The 24,351-nt window shown below is 41.1% G+C and overlaps 1 protein-coding gene across 2 annotated transcripts in view; it reads left to right on the forward strand.

Moving 5' to 3' along the window:
- Positions 1-24,351, forward strand: part of SPAG6 (sperm associated antigen 6) — a 108,345-nt gene that overhangs the window by 22,829 nt on the left and 61,165 nt on the right. For both annotated transcript variants that reach the window (XM_075587558.1, XM_075587557.1), the window contains exon 4: positions 24,149-24,315. In XM_075587558.1, coding sequence (XP_075443673.1) covers positions 24,149-24,315 — 167 coding nt within the window. The remainder of the gene's footprint in view (positions 1-24,148; positions 24,316-24,351) is intronic.

Consider the following 24,351-nt stretch of genomic DNA (forward strand, 5'->3'; position numbering starts at 1 on the left):
TACAATTTGTAATACATTGCAATAAATATACCGCCCCCCCCAACACATACAGTACAGTAATGGTCAAAATAACTATTATCTGCGGTGAACAAGACCGGAGCGGAGTTTCCTTCTGCGGTGGCAGCTACAGCGCCTATACCACACTCAGCAGAGGCTTGAGACTACTTACCAAAGAGGTCTGCATCGATCCTACGGAGCCTGCGGGAGGAGAGTTGATCCCGGTGGAGCACAGAGTGGTAACATGTCCATAACATGTCTTGCCTGATATTATTTTCATAGATGTACGTGCGATACTTACCTGTCTTTTAGATACAATATTGTTTATACATTACACAATGAGGTTTTTTTGCGCTGTCTTTTTTCTGTTTTTGCACTAGTTTGGTCTATGGAGCTACACCACGAGACAGCAGCATCACCTCAGTTATGTTAACAGGTTTTTTCTTGTTAATTAATCACAAGGGTATGGTTATTTAATCACTTTTTGCACAATTATCACGATTTATGAGCGCAGATCACTTTCTTTTCTACCATATAATATGGGCATGATAAGCCACTATAGCAGTCAATGGTCACCCTAATAAAAATACACGAAGGCCCAAAATACACAATAATAAAACATACACAAGCACCTAATCACCACAATTCAATAAATAAAAGCACTAGTCAACAGATTCAATTAATAAAAGCACCAACCAACAAAACAATTAAATAATTTGAACAAGTAACCAACAAAGCAATTAATTAATAAAACCACTAGCCAACACATCAATTGAAACACGGAGCCAACAAAATCATTAATTAATTAAAAACGCAAATCAATTGAAAAAATAAATAAGAACAAGACATCCAAATTACAAACTATTTAATCCAAACAATCAAGCGAAATAGAAAAAATAACACTCAATAGAAAACAAGCATTTGCCAAAAAATGCATTGGCTATCACTGTATTTATCTGTATCCTAAACGGACACCGATTTAATACATTTGCCGTCAATGGGCAATGAAAAACATTAAAAGAAAGAAATACAATAAAAACTGTAAAAAAAATAATAACATACTTTCAATATTTTACTTAACTTTAAAAGCGTTGGCCCTCCGAATCCAGGGGTTACAGGAAGCTCTCGTACTGAGACGTCATCAAAGTCAATCCAACGCCATCCACCTTGAAGATCCGGGACAGGTAACAAAATTCTTCTTACTTTGATCTTCTATCACCTTCTTCTTTCTTCATCTGTCATTATTTCTTTGTTTTCTGTAATCTTCTTTCTTCATCTATTAATCCACAAAGCCCCATGGTAAATCCACAACACGATGTTGTCACGTCAGCTTTTTGAGGTAAAATGAGGCATCAAGGCCTTAAATATGGCCTGTGACGTCACATTTTTAGGTTGATGGTACAGCTCCAATCTGATTGGACGCTGTATCATGTGCCCACCTCCTCCTTATTTTTAAAAATTTTTTGTGAAGGATGTGACGTCATCTCCAAGGGAGGTACGTCACATCCTTCAAAGCACATGGCTATATCACATGGTATTAGCGCTAATGGGATTGTCTTCAATCCCATTGGTTGCTCTACCATGTGATAGGTTACATGAGTTCAAAAGGATGTGACGTCACTTTTAGGGAGGATGTCACATCCTTTTGAACTAAAGTAACCTATCACATGGTACAGCAACCAATGGGATTGTCTTCAATCCCATTGGCTGTAATACCATGTGATACAGCCATGTGGTTTGAAGGATGTGACGTACCACCCTTGGAGATGACGTCACTCCTCTAAAAAAAAAAAGAGGTGGGCACATGATACAGCGTCCAATCAGATTGGAGCTGAACATCTGATCTGAAAATGTGACGTTAGAGGCCCTATGTAAGGCCTTGATGTCTCATTTGAGCTAAAGAAGCCGACGAGTCAACATCGTGTTGTGGATTTACCATTGGGTTTTGAATTAACAGATGAAGAAAAGAAAGAGATAATGACAGATGAAGAAAGAAGATGGCGATAGAAGATAAAAGAGAGAAGAATTTTGTTACCTGTTACTGATCTTCAAAGTGGATGGCGTTGGATTGACTTTGATGGCGTCGCAGTACGAGAGCTTCCAGATTCAAAGGGCCAACGCTTCTAAAGGTAAGAAAAATATTGAATGTATGTATATTTTATTTTACCGTTTTGTTTTATTGTATTTGTGTATTTTTATGTTTTTCATTGCCCATTGACTGCTAATGTATTAATTTGTGCCCTTTTTGGGCACAGATAAATACAGTTTTAGCCAATGCATTTTTGGGCAAATTGAGTGTTTTTTTTTTTTCTATTTCAGTTTATTGTTTGGAATACATTGTTTGTCATTTTTATGGCTTGGTTTTATTTTTGTTTCCGATTGTTTAGCGTTTTTAATTAATTATTTATTTATTGTGTTGGCTAGTTATTTTGCACATTACTGTACTGTATGTGTTGGGGGGGAGGACGTGTATTTGTTAAAATGTATGCCACATTTATTTTTTTTGCAACAGGATTGGTCCTGCAGGCCAGCGGGGACCCGCAGGGACCACCCAAGGACCCCAGGACACCCGCGGGGAACACCCGTGGAAACCACCTTGAGGCCCCCGGACACCCGCGGGGATCACCCGGGGACCCCCGCCGGCCTCTGGTATCAATCCTGTGTATAAAAAAATAAATGATGGTTTTATGTGGGGCACAGGGGGTGGGTTGTGTATTGTTGGTTAGTACATATTGTAATGTTTATTGGGGGCAGAGGGGGTGAATGAAGGGTCAAGTATGAGGGCCCCCAGGCACCCGCGGGGACCACCTCAAGGCCCACAGACACCCATGGGGACCACCAGGGGACCCCGTTGGGGCCCCAGACACCCATGGGGACCACCTTGAGGACCCTGGACACCCGCAGGGACCACCTTGAGGCCCCCGGGGACCCACGCCGGCCTCTGGTATCAATCCTATGTATAAAAAAAAAAATTATGTTTTTTTGTGGGGGCACGGGTTGGATTGTGTATTGTTGGTTAGTACATAGTGCAATGTTTATTGGGGGCAGAGTGGGTGAATAAAGGGCAAAATACCCGCTTCACTCACTCCCTCTGCCCTTAATAAAGCTGCTATTGTTCCTTAACCCCTTCATTGCCTTAGCGGTTAGCCGCTAATGTAATGACGTTGACTGTAAATGCATTTTTATTGCATTGGATTGATGCCGGGGATCTCGGTGCTGATATTAATGGATTTCAGCTCCAGAGACTCCCGCCATCATTCCGATGCAGGAAAAATGTTTTTTATTTTTTCTAAGTCTCGTCTCACCTCTTATCGGCAGCTTCTCACCACTCTCTTGCCAACTTTTCATGGTGACATGATTTTGAGAGGACATCTCAATTCTAGAGCCGTGATAAGCCTCGATAAGCCAATCGGGGCTACTGGAATAGTACGAGTTTGAAAAGCTGACGATATGTGGTGATGCGTAGCATATCGCCGCGCGTTTGGCGATTTTTTGAAATTTACTTTTTCTCTGCAAAAAAATTGACGAAAAGCGCTCTTATCGCCGGCTTATCGGGGCTTACTGAATAGCAGTAGGCGTTTTTGGTGAGAAAGTGGCAATAAGTGACTTATCGGCAGTGTTTGACAAACCTATACATTTGCACGCCCCGGGCGAGTGGATTTAACATCGTGGCGAACTCCTATTGGCCCAAGCAGCACACGTGTGGTACTAGGTGGCGAGTATATTTTTTTCTTCGGCGAGTAGATTTTTTGGTGATTTGTCGACCACTGCTTATCGGAGCTTAGTGCATAGGCCCCTAAGTTGGCTAGTAATGTGGATCTGGCCTGGGTGTGTTTCTTGATCTCCTGAATTATACAGGCATTTTTATTCAACAATACAGTAGTTATTAAAAAAAGGTTAATGACCATTGATATTTGTTTTCTATTAATGTTATGTAAGGGCTCTTAATGATCTATTCCAGACAAGTGCAACACATGGCTTTTTAAAGCCTTAATCACATGTGGTTTAACTTGATGCACAATACAGCAAGTTTCTCTTCATGCAGGTGGTTGAATAAGTAGACGGTGCAGCCATGATTGTACCATCTTCTGACATTAGTCAATCAAACATAATTGGAGCTGTATCTGCCTTCAAAACCAAATGCTAATTATTTCCCACAGGAAAATGCTTGTCTTACACCCTTTCCCAGTCAACAGAACGTATTAGAATTCTGTTTTTTTACACCGTGTCTGCACAAAGTGGAAAAACTAGGAGGCGTTTGGGTGATTTGTTGTGTTGTTCATCTTCAAATAATCTTCATCTCTTATACACTAGTATGCGTTGGTGATGCTGAAACTAAAAATCAAATGATCCATTTTACCAGGGGTGGCTAACCCCAGTCCTCAAGTGCCAGGGCCGCCGTCAGATTTTCCACGGCCCAGGACTAGTTTTACGTCCGCCGTCCGCCCCCTGTGTCGGCAGTGTTGCGAGACCCATTTCACACCTCACGAGCCCCCTTTATTTCCCCCCCTCTTCCCATGTATTTCTCTCCACTTCGTCTCACTCCCTCTCTTCCTCACTCACCACCTCTCACTTTGCATGTATTTATCTCCCCAGTGTTTCACTCGTACTCCCTCTTCCTCACTCACCCACCTCCTGCCTCGCATGTATTTCTCTCCCCTGCGTCTCACTCTTACTCCCTCCTTCCCTCACACTCGCCCCCACCTTCTGTCAATTACCCCACTCTCACTCAATCTCCCCCCCACAAAATACATACCAAAAAACCCGACCCCCCTAAATACATATAACCCCACCCCAATACATATTAAAAATACACCCCCACCCCAATACATATTAATAATACACCCCCACCACATATTAAAAATACACCCCCACCCCCAATACATACTCAAAATACACCCAACCCCCCAAAACATATAAATGCACCCTCCAATACATATACAAAATATCACCACGCCCCAATACATATAAAAAATAGCCCCCCCCAATACATATAAAAATACACCCCAATACATATAAAAATACACCTCCACCCCACCCAATACATATAAAAATACATCCCCAATACATATAAAAATACGCCCACCCCCCCAATACATATAAAAATATACCCACCTCCAATACATATAAAAAGACACCCCCAATACATCTAAAAATACACCCCCCATACATATAAAAATACATCCCCATACATATAAAAATACCCTCAACCCCCAATACATATAAAAAAATATCACGACCCCCAATACATATAAAAAATACCCCACTCTCCAATACATATGAAAAATAGCCCCACCACCCCAATACATATAAAAATACACCCCCACCCCCCAATACATATAAAAATACACCCACCCCAAATACATATAAAAATGCACCCACCCCCAATACATATAAAAATACACCCACCCCCAAAAAATACACCACCAATACATATAAAAATACCCCCACCTCCCCAATGCATATAAAAAATACTCCCACCCCCCAACAAATATAAAAAATATCACCACCCCCATTACATATATAAAAGACCCCCAATACATATAAATAAAATACCCCCACCCCCCAATACATATAAAAATACACCCCCACCCCACAATACATATAAAAATACACCCACCCTCCAATACATATAAAAATACACCACCCTCCAATACATATAAAAATACACCCCCACCACCCCAATACATATAATAAATACCCCGTCCCCAAATAGATATAAAAAATACCACACCCCAATACATATAAAAATACACCCACCCCCCAATACATGTAAAAATACACCCCCACCCCCCAATACATGTAAAAATACACCCCCACCCCCTAATACATGTAAAAATACACCCCCACCCCCCAATACATGTAAAAATATACCCCACCCCCCAATACATATAAAAATACACCCCCACCCCCCAATACATATAAAAATACACCACCCCCAATACATATAAAAATACACCACCCCCCAATACATATAAAAATACACCACCCCCCAATACATATAAAAATACACCCCCCCAATACATATAAAAATACACCCACCTCCAATACATATAAAAATACACCCCCCCCCAATACATATAAAAATACACCCCCCCCCCAATACATATAAAAATACACCCACCTCCAATACATATAGAAATAGCCGGTGCTTAGCCAAAATAGCACAGCTAGGACGTGGTGACCAAAAATGTATTTATTGATTAAAAAACATAAAGTAGTAGTAATGAGTATTACCAGCACTACTACTTTATGTTTTTTAATCAATAAATAATTTCAATATATACAGAATAAACAGTCAGTGGTGCTCTAATACTCTCCAGTGAAAAATAATGCACAATGATTAAAATATGGAAACAGTGATTAGTGCATAATAAATCCAAATATACGGCTCTACTCAACCCTTCTTTAGACGGTTTCGCAAGTCTAATCCAAACATATATCTCCAAACAATGAGGGGAGCGGTGGCTGTACTGAAATGACAAGAATAAAAACTACATAGAGTAGTAACGTAATAGCACTGATGAAAAAGGAGATAAGTCTTATAAGGTCCTACTCACACATTGGCTTTTTATAATGGCATTTCCAAAACTGTGGCACTGGTAAACGATGTAGACACACCGGATACCTACATCATTTACCAGTGCCACAGTGTTGGAAATGCCATTATAGAAAGTCCAAAGTGTGAGTAGGACCTTATAAGACGTATCTTCTCCTTCATCTATTCAAGCCTGGGAGCATGCCTGGCAGGAGTCGTCGCAGCGGACCGTGAGGAGTTTAAAAGTAAGTTCTTCAACATTATTGTGCTTTAGTTCTAAGCCAGTTGTTTTGCCTGCTTACCCCCTCCATATCTGGTGTGGATTGACAGCGTCAGTAGATCTGCTCTTGCGGGACACCCGCGACTGTCTCCCTCATTTGTGAGTGGAGTTTGGCTTGCATATATACTCACATGCCTTCACGATCACACACAGTGTGGATACAACGCTGCACTATCCGTTTATGGACTCATATGATCCCCACTGGTGCTGCATATATGTGTAAAGATTGAACTAGACTATCATCACTGTATTATTTGTTTGTGTGGTCTTTTGAGTACCGGATTCTGGATTTGCATTAATCCTACCCACCTATTACCTTGTGGATGGCCAAGCCCAGCTGCCGGTCCTCTCGCAGCCGGGACCCAGCTCTCCCCAGCTGCAGGCCTCTTCCTCACTCTGTCCCACGCTGAGCTTTCGACGTCGTCACGCGCTGGGCCTAGCTCTCAGGCCGGCGCGCGGCGGAAGCTGGGCCAAGCTTACTTCCGGTGTGCTGACGTCAGAGAGGCCCGTTTTGCGCCCGCGTTGGAAGCTCGGCGTGGGACAGAGTGAGGAAGAGGTCTGCAGCTGGGGGAGAGCCGGGGCCCGGCCGCAAGAGAACCGGAAGCCGGGGCTGGCCAGAGGCCGGGCCCCCTGCAGCTACCAAGCCCAGGACACCTGTCCCGGCTGTACCCCCCTGTCGGCTGCCCTGTCAAGGGCCACCAACAAGCCTGGGATTAGGGATATCCCTACTTCAGCACAGGAGGCTCAATCAGTGGCTCAGTTGAAGACAGTTGAAGACTGAGCCACTGATTGAGCCAGCTGTGCTGAATCAAGGATATCCTGAAACCTTGACCTGTTGGTGGCCCTTGTGGGCTGAAGTTAGCCACTCCTGTATTATATAATAATTTTATTGATACTGTTTTGCTACTTAATTATATAGATATTTTATCTTTCAGTTAGGAAATACCTCATAACCTACTTATCACGAATGGGAAAATGACTTCATAGATTTTTAGAATATAATGATTAAAATACATTATTTTATTACTCGTTAATATAAATAGATTTGTAGCATGAGTGCCCCTATTTATCTTTTGTTCCTTTATGAATACTGTATATAAATATTCTTATATTAAATCATCTCTTATTTTACCTCCCTTTCGGACATATCTGTAATTAAAAAAATGTTTTCTAGTACTTTCTATTTAATGTAATTATCATATTTAATGTAACATTATCTTCTGTTTGTATTGTTAAATCACAGTAAAATATACGTTATAAAAAGAAATCAGATTGGAAATGTGTTCATATTAAACAGTAATTGGACATATATTAGGGTTGGGGTTGGTAAAACAGTGTGCCATTAAGCTCTAAGCTAAGCACAGAAAGTAGAAGCAAATTCTCATTGTTATGGGGTGCTTCTGAGTGTCAAAGTGCATAATTTGATTCTACTTTGCATAGTTGTATAATGCAGCTACGAAAAATGTGAATCAAAACTGGACTGATGATCATGTTAACAGCCGTGAGAAATGATGTTAATTGCCACACTCTGCTCTTACAGAAGTTGCTATAACAAGTTATTTCATGTTGTGAAAATCCTGCGTTTGTGTTTTATTCTGACATGACAGACCACATATTTAGTGCTGTGGGTATAGCATTAAAAAAGTTGGAGTTCAATGCCGTTTTTGCATTGAGAAAGATAGACCTACAGAATAGGACAAGCCTTTCAAACAGCACTGAATCCAGCGGGAATTCGGGCATCCCTCTGTCAGTATTGGTTTGTCTTCAAGGGATCCAGCGGCATTATGCTCTCTTCCTTGGAGACCAGGGGATTAAGTGTCTCACCTCCAGTGGTATCTTGTAGTATAGTTACACACACCAATAGTAAAAGAGGTTGATATCCTGCACACTGCTTTCATATTTATTAGTAGCAAATGGTTTAATGCCCTTCAAAGTGATTTCACTTTGATTAGCAGCAGAGTGATTATAGCACAATTGTGATGTGCCTGTCTTCCACTTGATTACCATTAAAGTGGTTAATGCCCCGTAAACCTGATTTATAGCCACCAAATCTAAATCATTACAAGTCAATCATTGTGATTGCAAATAGGTGTCTCAATTCAAGGTCTTAGACTAATTTAAATATACGGTTATGGTGAAGGAAATCTGGGTAAGGTGTCATATTACAGCTATGGCCTCTTGTCAATGGATAATTAATTTCCAGTAAGATTCAGCAAAAAGACTGGGCATAAATAATAGTAAAACAACTGCGTGATGCACAGAGCATATTTCTTTCCAAAGGTTTATAAGACACAAAATGCAGGACAATGGGATCACCAGCCATTCAAGTGTTACACATTGTATAGATATACATTGTTATCTACACAAGTATATTTTTACACTATGGTGACTTTTTCACAGACAAAGAGAAGCATAGAATTGGCACGATATACATAAATAAGTGTGTATTTGTATATATAGAAATGTACATATAGAAATGCAACATCCTCTTACTTTTCAACATCTACCCACGCCATTGTTATACACTCCCCTCCACACACACCTTTTGTAAGCGCTGTATACACTGTGGGTGCTTTATTAATCAAGATCTACGCACACGCACACATACAGTACACATACAGTACACACACATACACATACAGTACATACAGATGCATTCCCTTACATCCCAAGCATTCAGGGACCATTTATTGAGGAACCAACCAGGAGATGGTGGATTTGGTCAAATCAAACAATGTAGAAGTAATAAATATTCAAGTCCTGGAACATTTGGGTAACAGTGATCATAACATGGTCTCATTTGAAATAAATGATCAACAAACAGATTACTTGGGTTCAACAAAGACCTTAAACTTTAGAAAAGCAGATTTTAATCAACTGGGGTCTAAACTACAATTAATTCATTGGGATGATGTTTTTACAGGGAAAAATGTAGAAGATAAATGGGCAGTCTTTAAAACATTGTTAGAAAAGCACACTCATCAGTGTATACCCTAGGGTAATAAGTATAAAAGAAATAAGTCAAAACCAATGTGGCTAAATAAACAGGTAGAGGAGGAAATGGACAAGAAGAGGAAGGCGTTTAGATTCTTTGTCAGAAGGGACGGAGGCATCATATCAGAATTATAAGCAATGTAATAAAAATTGCAAAAGGGCAATAAAATTAGCAAAAATGGATAATGAAAAAAGGATTGCAATAGAAAGTAAGATCAACCCTAAAAAGTTCTTTAAGTACCTTAATAAAAAACAAAAATGAGAAAAGAAAATATAGGATCCTTTCAGTGTGAGATGGGCAAGCAGATTATTGGAGATAAGGAAAAAGCAGAGGTATTAAACAAATTATTTGCCTCTGTGTTTACCAGGGAAGAATCAATTTGAATAGTAGTGCTGCAGGAGAAAGCCACAACCTCCATATTAATGAACAATTGGTTAACTGAGGAAAAAGTTCAAAAGTGGCTTGAAAAAATTAAAGTAAATAAGGCACCTGGCCCCGATGGCATACATCCAAGAGTTCTCAGGGAGTTAAGTTCAGTAATAGCCAAACCATTACATTTAAAATTCAAGGACTCCATTTCCACAGGCTCAGTACCACAAGGTTGGCATAAAGCAGAGGTGGTGCCAATATTTAAAAAGGGAGCTAGATCATAACCGGGGAATTACAGTCCTGTAAGCCTGACTTCAATATTGGGAAGCTACTTGAAGGTTTAATACAGGATAATATTCAGGAATACCTAATGGGAAAACAAAATTATTAGTAATAGTCAGCATGGATTTATGAAGGATAGATCTTGCCAAACTAACCTTATTTAATTCTTTGAGGCGGTAAGTAGGAATTTAGACCAGGGTAATGCAGTTGATGTGGTCTACTTAGATTTTGCAAAAGCTTTTGATACAGTTCCACACAAGAGGTTGGTGCACAAAATAAATCACATTGTACTCAGTAATAATGTATGCACCTGGATTGAAAACGGGTTGAAGGACAGACAACAGAGAGTTGTCATAAATGGAACTTTTTCAGGTTCGGCTAAAGTCGTGAGTGGAGTACCTCAGGGATCAGTACTGGGACCCCTGCTTTTTAACTTGTTTATTAATAACCTTGAGGTTGGCATCGAGAGCAAAGTCTCCATCTTTGCTGATGATACTAAATTGTGTATGGTAGTAGACTCAAAGCAGGATGTCATTTCTCTCCAGAAGTACTTGGAGAAACTGGAAACGTGGGCAGGTAAATGGCAGATAATAATACAGATAAATGTAAGGTTATGCATTTGGGATGCAAGAATAAACTGGCGATTTACACATTAAATGGGGATACATTGGGGGAATCCTTGATGGAGAAGGATTTAGGAGTGCTTGTAGACAGCAGGCTACCATTCTGCCCTCCCTGACATGCAAGCCCTCGTAAGAGTAGGCAGTGCCAGGACCAATTATGGGCTTTTCCCACACAGGTAGCTCCTTCAAGTGACAGGGGAGGAGGTGGGAAAAGGACTGTATTCTGTCTGTACTGTACTAAAGGCGTTGCACCACCCAAATTTAGTAGTGTTTCTACCTTTGAGAGAGACAGGTGTCACACAGGATTGCCTGAGAACTGGCCTTTCCTGTTCCTCTTCCCCTTGGGGAAGAGTGAGTGACGACCTTTCCCCTGACCCTACTAGAGGGGCAGGGAAGAGCAAGGACTGCTGCGGGGACCCTTGACCCGTAGTGTAGGTCCAGGGACCATCCAGGCATTGGTGACCTACAGTGAACTGCAGTGACCAGAGGCCCACGTGCTACTATGTGTGTACAGAAGGAAAATAAACGGGACCCAGTTGAATATTCCTCCTGCCTAGAGTGTAATCTTTCTGGGGGGAGAGGTAACTGTTTCTACTGTAGGAGATTGCCTCCATACATCTGGTTCATACGGCAGATGGAGGCGCTGTGTACCCAGAGATAAGCAACTATAATGTACACCAGAAACCAGTCCTGTTATCACCAACAACATTGGCGGAGACTCAGATCTACTGTGAGCCAGCAGGTATGCAGCAACCTACACCATGTAATGGCGACATCTCCCAGAGGGTGGGGGAAACAGCTTTACACAATTGTAACATCGCCCGAAGAAGGGATCAATGTATCTCGAAAGCTCACACAAATAAAAGCATTTCGTTAGCCACAGAACGGTATCGACTGTTTTGTTTTTGATTATATATATATATATATATATGTAGAGGTATCAGTACCGTGTTAGCCGAGCTTCAATAATCAAAAAATAAATAGATGATACCGTTCTGTGGCTAACGAAATGCTTTTATTTGTGCGAGCTTTCGAGATACACTGATCTCTTCTTCCGGCGATGTTACAATATATATATCTATATACAGTGGTTGACAAATCACCAAAAAATCTACTCGCCACACAAAAAAATCTACTCGCCACCTAGTACCAAACGTGTGCTGCTTGGGCCAATATTTACTCGCCCGGGGGTTAAATCCACTCGCCCGGGGCGAGCAAATGTATAGGTTTGTCTAACACTGTCTATATACAATCTATCTATATATATAATATATGTGGGTGTGTGCACACTTATTTGTGTGTGAGTCATAGGGAGGTTAAGTCATCAAAGGTTACGCCCACCTGTTATCTGATTTTGAACTGTGATTTACGAAGAATGTTATTGTCACATCCAATTATCTTGTGTTTACGTAATCATTCACAAACTCATTTAGTGCAGGGAGGAGGAATGTAGTTGTTTAGCATCCTCTATGTGATTTTCAGTGAGTCACTTTTCCTCCTTGCGACTCCTGTATTATTAATTGGATTGCAAGCTCTTTAGGACGGTGATTAATTGTGACATGTTGTTCTATGTACATCTTGTGTATACTGGCAGCTGTATGTAGAAATAAATCAATTTTCTTCAAAGCACAAGGGGTGCTTATTAATGCAAAATAAATCGATTCCAAAGTCAACAATTTGGTTCTGGATGAGAAACATTTTTTTCTCTCCTGAAAATGTATCTTTTCACCTTATTTACCAGCTGAGTGATCTGTAAATAAGCAATCTGACATGACAGTGAGCCGTGTACTGTAATAACTGCATGTCCCAAGTGCCCTGAGAAGTACAATGCAAGGCTGATTATCTCCATTCACCTTGGGGAATAAGGTTCCACATGTCAGCATGGGGTGAGCTGTACGTCTGTTTTAATGTAGTAAAAGCAGCAGGGAAGCGACAGACAGGGAATACTGGGTGTTTTTAAGCAGCACAGGAGATTCATACATGATTACTTTATTTGAAAGACCTCAGTATTTTATATGCCTTTCAATGTTAAACATAAGATGGGAAAGTGTATTCAACCAAACAATTCAAACCCATGGATTTGTAGCCTCAGAGTTTACAAGGCCTCTCGGAACAATGAGAGGGTATCACAATTATTGCAATATTTTCTTAGAATACAGTAACATGGTATACAGTATTTGTGTCTTTTGCCATAGTACGTTGGAACATTCATTGCATGTGTTAGTGTCATTGTGACATCACTCATAGTACCACTAGCCTCACTCTGTGCTGTGGAGCCGCTTCCCAATTCAATGAATAGTACTGATCTCTTTTCTAGTATGAATAGGTGGCTTCGCATGCTATTGTATAGGGGATATTAGTCCTACAGTTTTACCATAAAAATCCTTTCCAAGTGCACTTTTCAGCGCTTCATGTTTGAAGTGCACTGGCGGCCCGTTGCCATGCAGCTTTCCCCCTTCAACTCTATTTAAATCTACTCCATGTCCATGTTATAATTCTGCTGTGTTGCATATAAGTAACTCATTTTTTTATTTCTTAACCCTTTTGCTGCTGGGGGGCGCGAGGGGGGGGGAAGTTGCAACAAATTGCAGCGCAATGAGCTGCAAGCGCACTGGCAATGAAGTAGTTAAAAGGAGGGAATTAAAAAAAAAACAACAACAAAAAAGCACATTTTTTATTTGGCTTCCCTGGTGTATATGGCAACCCTGGTGAGCATTTCAGTTCATTCCTGGGAACCTTGGGCCTCATGCAGAGAGCATCGAATTTTCAAATTGGCGAATTTCATAAAAAGTAGCTTTTTTGGAGAGTTTTATTCTCCATATGCAGAAAACTTCGAATTCTGCTATGTTTAACATGGATGCGTGTGGCGAGTTTAAATGGGAAAGATGCGCGCTTCAGAAATGTGTAAAGAAAAAATCGCGCATTTTTTGTCCCCTTTGCTATAGGCGGCGAGCGCCATCTTATTGCCAACTTTTCCTGGCGCGGCAAAAATGAGAAAATCGCGCCATTTTCCTGGCGCGAACAGCCGCTACATGCCGTTCGTACCTCTCTGCATTCGGAGAGTTTTAAAAATGGCGAGATGGAGGTTCTCGCCAGCCGCGAGGCGAGTTTTAGAAATAGAGAAAAAAAATCGGCGCGTTTTTCGTAACTCGCCATTTTCTGCCGTTTTCTGCGCGAAATTGTACAAAAAATGGCGAATTTTGAAATAACGATGCTCTCTGCATGAGGCCCCTTGTTTGTCAAATGAATAAAAAAAAGTGGCTGAAATATGAGTTTTAGAAAGCACTGAGAAAGAGAGATGTGTTTTTAACTGGAGCCGTGTTGATTGCTGCTCTATATGCACAGAGTTGTATTGTAGAAGTCTGTGTGCAGATTGCATTTGATCTAAAACACATGCTCTTAGTAATTAGTAAAGGTTTTTATAATTGCTTAAACTCTTCGGTGGCCTTTTCTGAAGCTGGAGCCAGTGACAGTGCTGTGTGGCTTTGTGCTGATGCTGTATTGGACTCAAGCTGTGTGTGACTTGCAAATGCAGGGTTACCCACAGCACATTTTGTCATTTTTTCTGTCCAAGTCTTATTACTAAAATCAGCAATATCAGGTAAATAAAATGTTGACAGCTGTGTACCATGAAGGTCTGTGCAGTAGTAACTTCACCTAAAGCAGCAATCTCCCATAAATATCTTTTTGTGTTGTTTTTTTAAAATTGCATGTGCCAGGGTGTCCCACAGGACCGTGGCGGGCTGATTGCAGGCGACTTCCCTGGAAGCCGAGATATAATTTAAAAAAACAGTTTACTTTTATTTAATCCACCAAACCAGCAGTGTTGTCCGGTAAATACCATAGTTCAGGGGTGACCAACTCCAGTCCTCAAGAGCCACCAACAAGTCATGTTTTCAGGATTTCCCTGGCTCAGTCAACCACTGGCAAACAAATGTCTTCAAAGTGCAGGTCTCCTCAAAGACAGATAAAAAGTAGAGCTCTACTCGCTTGTTCATAATGAAGTTCTCCATTTAATGTGACAGCAAAGAACAGTGGAATAACAAAGTTTCAGATCCCATATAGACCTTTCATCAATGACCGGGCCACTGATTGAGCCACCTGTGCTGAAGCTGGGATATCCTTAAAACCTGATCTGTGTTGTGGCCCTTGAGGACTGGAGTTGGCCACCGCTGTCATAGTTGATATTTTGATAATCGAGGGGACCACAGAGCTTGAACCATTGTGTTTCTACTCCGTGAGACTGTCCGCTTCAGGCACTGAAAATAAACTAAATAAATACAAGTAGCAAAGATTCACCCTTCCCTTCTTAACAAATATATATATAACACCATATATATATATTAATTTTCACTCCTGTTTGTCTTAGCTTTTTCTAGACTAGTGTTTCTTAAACTGTGGTCCCTGCACCACCTTTGGTCCCTGAGGGCTGACAATCTCTTACCTGTAAATAGGACTATATTGATGAAGAGAGCCAAGTGTAAATATGGTGGTCTTCCAAATGATCATTACCATGGAAGTGTAATGCAATATGGACGGGTTGAACTGTTATTTCTGGTACTTAGTAGGATGTAGTTTCTGGTGTGACTATGGCACTGAGGGGTCGGCTATAAATACACACTCATGCTCACTATAATCTAAGCCTTGAAAAAGGTCCATGTGATAATAATAACTTTATTTATATAGCGCTTTTCTCCTAATGGGACTCAAAGCACTTCAAAGTTACAAAAAGGGATAAAGAATACATGATTTAAGGTTATAAAAGAGACAAAACACAAGGAAAGATACAATACAGGATGGGACGGTACTGTAGCTATTAAATGCCGAACAGGTTGTGGTTCATTAAATAAATGTTTGGGTAAACAGGTAGGTCTTGAGACTGTTTTTATAGATTTCCATAGAGGGGGCTTCTCGAACTGTATGAGGCAGATTGTTCCAGAGAGTGGGAGCAGCGTGGCTAAAAGATCAGGCTCCAATGGAAGTCAAAAAGATTCTGGGACCTGTTAGGACTCCTTCATCTGCAGATCGAAGTGAGTGAATGGGAGTGTAGGGAACTATAAGCTTTTTCAGATAGCTGGAACCCTGGTCATGTAGTACTTTCAATGTCACCATCTCATCTTAAAATAAAGTCACCATTTTACAGGCGGCCAGTGCAGAGAACGGAGAACAGGTGTCATGTAGTAAGTACGGGTCTGGTTAGTTAACAACCTGGCCGCAGCATTATGCACCCGCTACAGGCGGTGCAGATCTTTTTCCGGAATGCCCAGGTAGAGCTCATTGCAGTAGTGCAGGCGTCAAGGACACAAAGGCATGGACAAGCGTAGTAAGAGCCTCTGGGGGGATCAAGTGCTTAATCCTGGTTATGTTCTTTAGGTGGATGAATGAAGATTTAATCACACCTAATGTTCAAGGGTCAAGTCCCAGTCAAGGACAACACCAAGATTCCACACATGGACAGAGTTTAGCAGCTGGGAGCCCCCAAGCTTAATGCCAACTGTGTTGACCTAGCTTCAGTTTTGTTTTCTTCCGACGGTGAGCATCCACCACGAGCACTTCTGTCTTATCAGGATTCAACCTCAACCAACTGGAACTCATCCACTCTAGGAGCTCAGATAAACATTTATTGAAGACTGATAAATGGTCCTTAGTGCCTGGTGCAAAGGACAAGTAGAGTTATGTGTCATCTGTTTAGCAGTGATAACCCAGGCCATGTCATCTGATTATGTCACCTAGTGGCAGCATGTACACTGCAAACAACATAGGAGATAGGATAGAACCCTGTGACGGGGGCATTGGTGCAGAGGAGTAAGCTCTTGAAAATAGTCTCTGTGACCTGCCAGTGAGAAAAGATCTGTACCAACTGAGAACTGTGCCACCCAGTCCACAGAAATCCTTCAGGCGCTCCATTAAGATCCCATGGTCCTCGGTATCGAATGCTGCAGAGGGATCAAGGAGTACTAAGATCGCACAGTCACCTCTGTCTCTCGCCAACAGGAGATCATTTAGCACACGAGCCAAAGCTGAACTGAAACAATGGCACTTTGTAGTAATACATATTACCTTCTCTTCACTTGACATTAGTGATTGTGCTATTTTGAACCAATGGTGGGGAGTTTGGCACCTTTACCATACTTTCCTGCTTTTTCATGTTGGTCTGCCCAGACAAATATACAGATGTAGCAGTTGTTATTGCTCCCACTGAGATGTTGCAGTGGGACCCGCACCACACCAGCGGGTGCAAACACCATTGTGTATTCATTAGCCTTGTGTGAAAGGGGGCGGAGCTAACACACTTGTGCAATATCACTTGCTATAGATCGGGAATTCACAAAGTTTTGAGAAGGAGTATCTGTGCTCTATTCCATTACTTGAATGACAGTTATTATGGGACGAGATTGGTGAATATCCACCATAAATGCAATTTGAAATAGCCAAGACTGTCACAGGTGCATTCCCACTTACCAAATATAATGAAGTTGCTGTGAAAGCGGTCTCAGTCAGCCTGATAACACCTTTGCATTTTTAAAACTTATTTTATAATAAAAGATGTACTTAATAGTTTTTCAAACGTAATCCAGAATGCCTAACAGAGCCCAGCACGAAGATGACAAATTCTGCAATACATACTGCTTTTTTAGATGCTAGTTTTGAGGCTCGTTCCTAGTGGTGCATAGAATGCAGCATTGATTCCCAGCCACTGATCGGTGATCTGTTGTAAGCATTCAGAAATCACATTGGCAATTTTTAGAGGATTTCACAGTACATTTAATATGATCATGGTATAAAGAAGGTGGTGTTTGTTTCAAACTTTAAAGTTTTGGTGTCATACCAGTATTTGAAAATGAATGCTGTGAGGTTTCAAAAGCTCTGTAGATAATGGCAGATGTGACTGGTATTGTGGGGTGGTCTAAGAGATCTAGACCAACCCACCCTACCAGTCCCATGTGCCATTATTTTAAATTCGCTTCTTTAGTTACAGCTCTACGTAGAGCCTATTCATATATTTAGGACTCGCTTGCGTTTTATTTTAATTGAGAGTTTGTCTCTCCAATAAAGTGTTCTTTTAAATTACACATCATATCTTACCATACCTACCACTCTACTTCATTAGGTTGCCCAGGTGTGTTTATCCTGTGTTCATTCTGTGATAACACTGTGATTAAGTGCTCTCACATTGGGGTTCATTGCTTCTTCAGGTTTACACATCAGTTATGCTTGCTCCCAGAGAGAGAGGGGGTCTTGCGGTTCCTGACATCTGGAAATATTATCTAGCCACCCACTTGAAACAGATGGTTTGCTGGCACTCCCAAGAGGGTCAATACCGATGGGTAGATTTGGAAAAGGGATTTATCAATTCCAGGGCACTCCCGGCTCTTTTATGGAATAACAAACCAACAAAGGGTCTCAAACCAGACATTTTTGACTCAGCAGTAATGACATTTTCTATTAAGATTTGGTATAAGGCCAAATCCAATTACCAATTAGCCTCATCTCCTTCGAGATGTACCCCTATTTTTGACAACCTTTGGTCCGGGTTGGTCCACAGCTAGTTTTGATGTATGGAAGGTTAACGATATTAGAGATGTGGGAGATATGCTTCAGAGAGGTAAACTACTAAGCTTTAATGATTTTTTTGTCAGAAGTATTCTTTCTCGGGAGCTGAGTTGTTTAGATTTTTAAAGGTTTCCCATTATCTGAGGGAGTTGTCCCCAGGTGGGTCTTTCCCAGAGTGTACAGTATTTGAGGAATTATGCAGAAATGGAAATTATCAGTTGGGTCTTATCTCAATTATTTACCAATTTCTTTGCTCCCATGAATTTAGAGCCCCTTGCACACATAGGTATATGGATCAATGGGCCCAAGATTTTCAGGTAGAGATTACTTGGGAGCACTGGCAAACTATCTGGATCAATGCAATGCACAATATTTAAAGACAATATTTATAAAGTTATTTTTAGGTGGAATTTAACGCCCCAGAGGTTGAGGCAGATTTATCCAGAGACCACGAATCCCTGTTGGAGGGTTGTGGGAGGGTTGGTGATATGGCCCATATTTGGTGATTCTGGCCCAAAATATAGAGGTTCTGTGGAGTAGTGCAGAACTTAGTGCGAGAGACTTTTGGGATAAGGATCCCTCTAGATCCGATTACAATGGTGTTGGGTAAGCTGCTAGATAATTTATACAAAAATAAATCTAAACTATTGTCACATATCCTGACCGCGGCTAGAGGCGCAATAGTGGGGGCCTGGAAAAAGCCCCAACCGTCCTACAGGAGAGAGATTATTTCGAGAATAAATGAAATGCAGTCGATGGAAAGATTGACAGCTTATGTTAGACACAATTCAAGAAGATTCCAAAAGGTCTGGGAACCCTGGAATTCTAGGGGGAACAGGTGAACGGTTTATTCACTGTGGAGGGAGAGCTATATTTTTCCTCTTTTCAGAGTTGGTTATTTTATGTGATAGTTGGAGCTGGGACTGTACGGCATTGTTGTATTTTTTGTATTTTTGTGTCTTTTATGATACTGGTGTTAAATTAATGTTTTTTTTTTTATTTCAAAACAATCAAAATAAAAAATAAGTTACAAAAATAAATAAATAAATAACACCAGTATGGGTCATGATGTTTTCATTGGGTTTTCACCTATATGACCCAATAATGCTGCAGGTTGTAAGGCATTAGGATGTAAGGCATTTTAAAGAAATTCCCAATAAAACAATCATTATGGTCAGTATATTTTAGAGACGATAGAAAATGTATTTTAGATTATTAGGTTTTTTTTTTTTAACATATGTTGGAGGATTTGACATTGAAGTGTAATTAAGATTAAAAAAAAGTGACGACATTTTGTATAGGAGAATACATTTGTAATTGTCTAAGTGGAGTTTGGGCTATGAAGGATTTTATTGATTTTATAATCTAATTTGAAAATACAATACAATTCTAAAGCCGAAACTATATATACTATTTTTTTTTTTTTTTTGTAATTGCTATATTTCCAGGGCTAATATTCTTACACTTGGGCATACAATTAGATTCAATTTGATCTGGGTTTCGAATGTTGAGAACTCATCTTTAGACAAGAACATATCAAAAGGGCTTAAGTAATAAAATAATTTAAAAAAAAGAACATGCCAGAATTTAAATCCCCATTAAATTATATTAAACTGTAATATCTTTGTTGGCATAACCTTGTAACACACTGTTCAGTGCTTTCCGCAGTCGTTTTGTAACACTGTATTTCTTATGGGTGGTCATATTCTTTTATAAAAGTGATGGCTGGCAGCCTATGCTTGGTAATTATTTCGTGATTTCTAATGAGAATGAATATAACAGTGTGCTAAATTTTGTTAAAAGAGCCTTTCTTCACTGCATATTTTTTAATTGATTAAAATTCCAGGTTCCTGTATAAAAATGGCAGTGAAATGCAGTTGGTTCAATTGCCTTTGCACACTCATTTTCATTGTCAGTCTTTTTTTTTTTTTTTTTTAAATCTATATATGTTTCAACAATTGACAACTGCTGGAGGATTTCACAATGGACTAAACAAAGTGCTTTGGACCACAGCTGCGATTACTGGAGATTTGCAATGATGTACCTTTCTTTCTGCTATTAAGTATGCGCCACTAAATAGCTAGCAACAAAGGAATGTATTGTGTGTGTGATACTTGCCACTTTCCGTACCAAGCTTTCAGATCTACCAAATGTATCCTAAATTACATAACTATTGCTAAAGATGGCAGCGAGGGTGTCTGACTGAGCGATTTCACGCTATCGCCACTGCAGGATACGTTGGTAAATGGCACTGCAAACTTTGAAGCACCATCCAAAAATGTATTTTTTGAGAAAAACACATGAAATCAGAGCTCCTTTAAAAATAGATTTTTTTTCCCGGTCTCTGTGACTCAGAAGAGTGCCTTCCTAAGTAAAGAGTTAAAATGTGATTGACGGCGAGGGAAGCTTGCATGAAGCAAAGACTTACAATAGGAACAGTTGGTTGAAACATTGGTTTGCTTTCCTTGTAAGCTGTTTCAGTCGACTGTGCACATTGTAACACTTTACAAGGGAAGTTGATCTATTGAGCTGCATGGAGGAGAGAAGCTGCTCAGTTTGAGAAAGGCAGCTGTTCCTTTGAGATATGTGGCAGTTGCTGCATCTCCTTTACTTGTGGCATTGAAGCATTTATTTTAAACTGCTTTACAAAGTCAGGCACAGGAGATTTCGCGAACTTTCATTACATACAGTACAATAAATCCAATTCTATTTAGGGCCCTGAAGGAAACCATTTTTGTTTGCGATGTTGGTGTCCAGCGAGACTCTTGACGTTACAGTCCAAAATGAGGCGTGATTTCATTTATGTGGTTAAGTCCCAGCATAAGAGTGGATAATTGACACATATGGGATTGCTAACAGGCTTTTGGCAAGTTGGGATCCTTATTTCCTAGGTCCAGTCCAAAGTTGAACAATAATTTGTTCTAGCAAATGTAAGATCATTTCGGGGATACTCAATGAATTTTCACAGAGGGCCACTTCCAGTCAAGTAAATCTAGGGGGTGCAGCCTATCGTGGATGTGGCTAGTCCCCTCCCCAGCAAAACTGAACCATGGAGCAGAGATGAGAAAAGGAGAAAGCTGCTTTCAAAGCTTCATTTGGGATGTGGTCAAAGTTGACTTTGCATGCTCACCAAAGACAGCCATTTTACTGGCTTGGTGTAGTTTAAAGAAAAAATATAACTGCGCACCAACTGTGTAATATAAGTGACTTATAGTGTATACCAGCGGTGCACAAACTGGGGGGTGCGAGATTTTTTTTTGGGAGGGCGCGGGCGGTTGCAGAGGTCCCGCGCGCTCTCACCAGACATTTAAATGAAATGCCGGGGGACCGCGCGAGACCTTTGCAACTTCTACTTACCGGGATTTTGCCGGCTTCAGCATGCATTACCATGGCAACGCGGCGTCAAATGATGCCGCAGGGTCATGTGACACCACGGTAACGTGACATCAAATGACGCCACGGGTCACGTGATGTCACACGACCCCGTGAGGTAAGGAGGGGGGGCGCACTTGGGAGGCGGTGAGGTAAGGAGGGGGGGCGCCGCAAAAATGTTGGCGCGCCCCTGGTATATACAATATTGGGATATTAAATAGTCTTGTTGATAACCATAAAAATGTCCATAAAGAGTGCACCCAAAGATTTGTGATACATATCAAAAAAACTTTAGTTTTTAAACCTGATGTGTTGAGAAAGTCTGCTGCTCGCCACAGTTAATGGCTCAGTACCTTATTGATCACATGAAAATAAAAAAGAGACAGCGCACGACCTCTCATAGTGTATAAATGTGTCATTATAATGAAACAATAATTTGTGATATAATATGCACGTACAGAAAAAAATCAATTAGTTAGGAAGAGCATGTTTTGGGTCCATGTTACCGCTCAGATATCCAAACGATCCACTCCGTGTATAACGGCTGTCCTTCTGGGCCCCCACTTCTCTGCGCACATTCCTGTTTCAGGCTGTCCAGGGCTCCAATGCAGGCACTCGTCCTGTCGCACATCCACACCGAAATAGGGTCACAGGTGTGGATATCAGGATACACAGCGGACCAACGGAACAAACTAACCCCAAACTGCTGGCTCTGGGGTATAACCCCACGATGCAAGCCACAGTTCCACGGCACTACCAGTCCCTCTTTCTTTCTTTTCATGTAGCTTGGCGTGGTGCATCACCTAATTCCTTATGGGGGTCTTTCTTTGGTGGCTCCAGTATAAGCCCTGGGCCAACTGCAGACACCCCATATGTAACTCAAAAAACAAACAGAAGAGCCTTGTTATGGACGTCGGTTATTAAGTAGCATGTACTTGGTAGCCCTGCTCAGAGGCGGAAGAAGTGCCGGATTTCCCAATAGGCCCGAGCTTTGAGCGGCAAAATTTGGGAGTGGCAATTTCCCCCCCATTTTTTACCTTTTTAATATTTACAAATATATATGTTACCTTATTACCTTGTCCGGCGGTATCTCTTCCTACAGCGTCCTGTTATCAAGGTTCCGCAACGTCAAATGGCCTCACGTTGCCATCACGTCACATGGTGTCGCATCGGCAAGACAACGTGACGCCGCAATGTCATGACACTGAGTCGGCTGAGGAGGAGATGCTGCTCAAAGGGGTGGCAAAAGTGTAAAACCGGCCCTGCCGCAAAACTAGTGAAAGGGGGACCCTGGTGCACTAATAGTTTTCGGTTCCCTGGGTGGCAGCGCTGAGCCTGAAAAATCCTGCTCCCTCATCCTCTGCAGCGCTTAGTGGGCCCCTTAAGTTTGCCGGGCCCAGTGCCTTGCACCTGCTGCACCGTTTGTAGTCCTTCCCCAGGCACTGCTGGGTAGCCAGGCTTGTAAATGGTATAATGCTACTAACGTTTAACTGCATTCGATCAAGTCTGTAAATGTTACATTTATCCCTAACTAACCACAGATGGTATTTTTTTTTACTGTACTGTTGTGTTATTTAATGCAGTGCATTATTTGAAATGCACATTGACAAGTCTGTGTATGAATAAAATGTGGAAGGAAAATTGCCATTAAAGAGGAATGTATCTTTGCTTCAATTTATTAGGGCACTTTGCACCAGTTTTTCCCTATTTGCTTAGGAGTTGGGGGGGGGGGGGGTCAACAGGAGGCGGTATGGAGATATAATGACATAAATATTATAATGGGATGTATGTATAAAGTCTTGTGCTTTATATTGTCTCCATTTAATCCGTGCGGTAAAGTCTCCCAGGTTTTAGGTGGTGTGAATCTCCATTGCTAGCAATCTGCATTAAAGTTTCTTTTATTTCACACAAGCACAGGCGGAATACGGTGGTTCAGAGTATCAAGGCAACCGTTTCACTGTGTTGATACACACACCATTGTATATTTTAGTCCTGGAGCAGCTCCTACAAAAAGCGTGATGTTAAAATGCATATATATTTGTAATTGCTTTAGATCATTTCTAACCCCACGAATGAGTCAAGTGTATTAGCACTCTTCTTATGGTACAGCTTGTGTCTTTTTCTCTCCTGTTACTCAGGCGTTATGTCTCTGCTGCGGCCCCTTCTCTTGGACGTGGTCCCAACTATCCAACAGACCTCTGCTCTGGCTCTCGGGAGGCTAGCCAATTATAACGATGATCTGGCAGAAGCCGTTGTTAAAGGAGACATTCTTCCACAGCTTGTGTATTCTCTGGCCGAACAGAACGTAAGCACTATGTATTTAAGTTTGTGCGTGTCATTT

The sequence above is a fragment of the Ascaphus truei genome, chromosome 2 (genome assembly GCF_040206685.1).
Source record: "Ascaphus truei isolate aAscTru1 chromosome 2, aAscTru1.hap1, whole genome shotgun sequence".
Classification (NCBI taxonomy): Eukaryota; Metazoa; Chordata; class Amphibia; order Anura; family Ascaphidae; genus Ascaphus; species Ascaphus truei.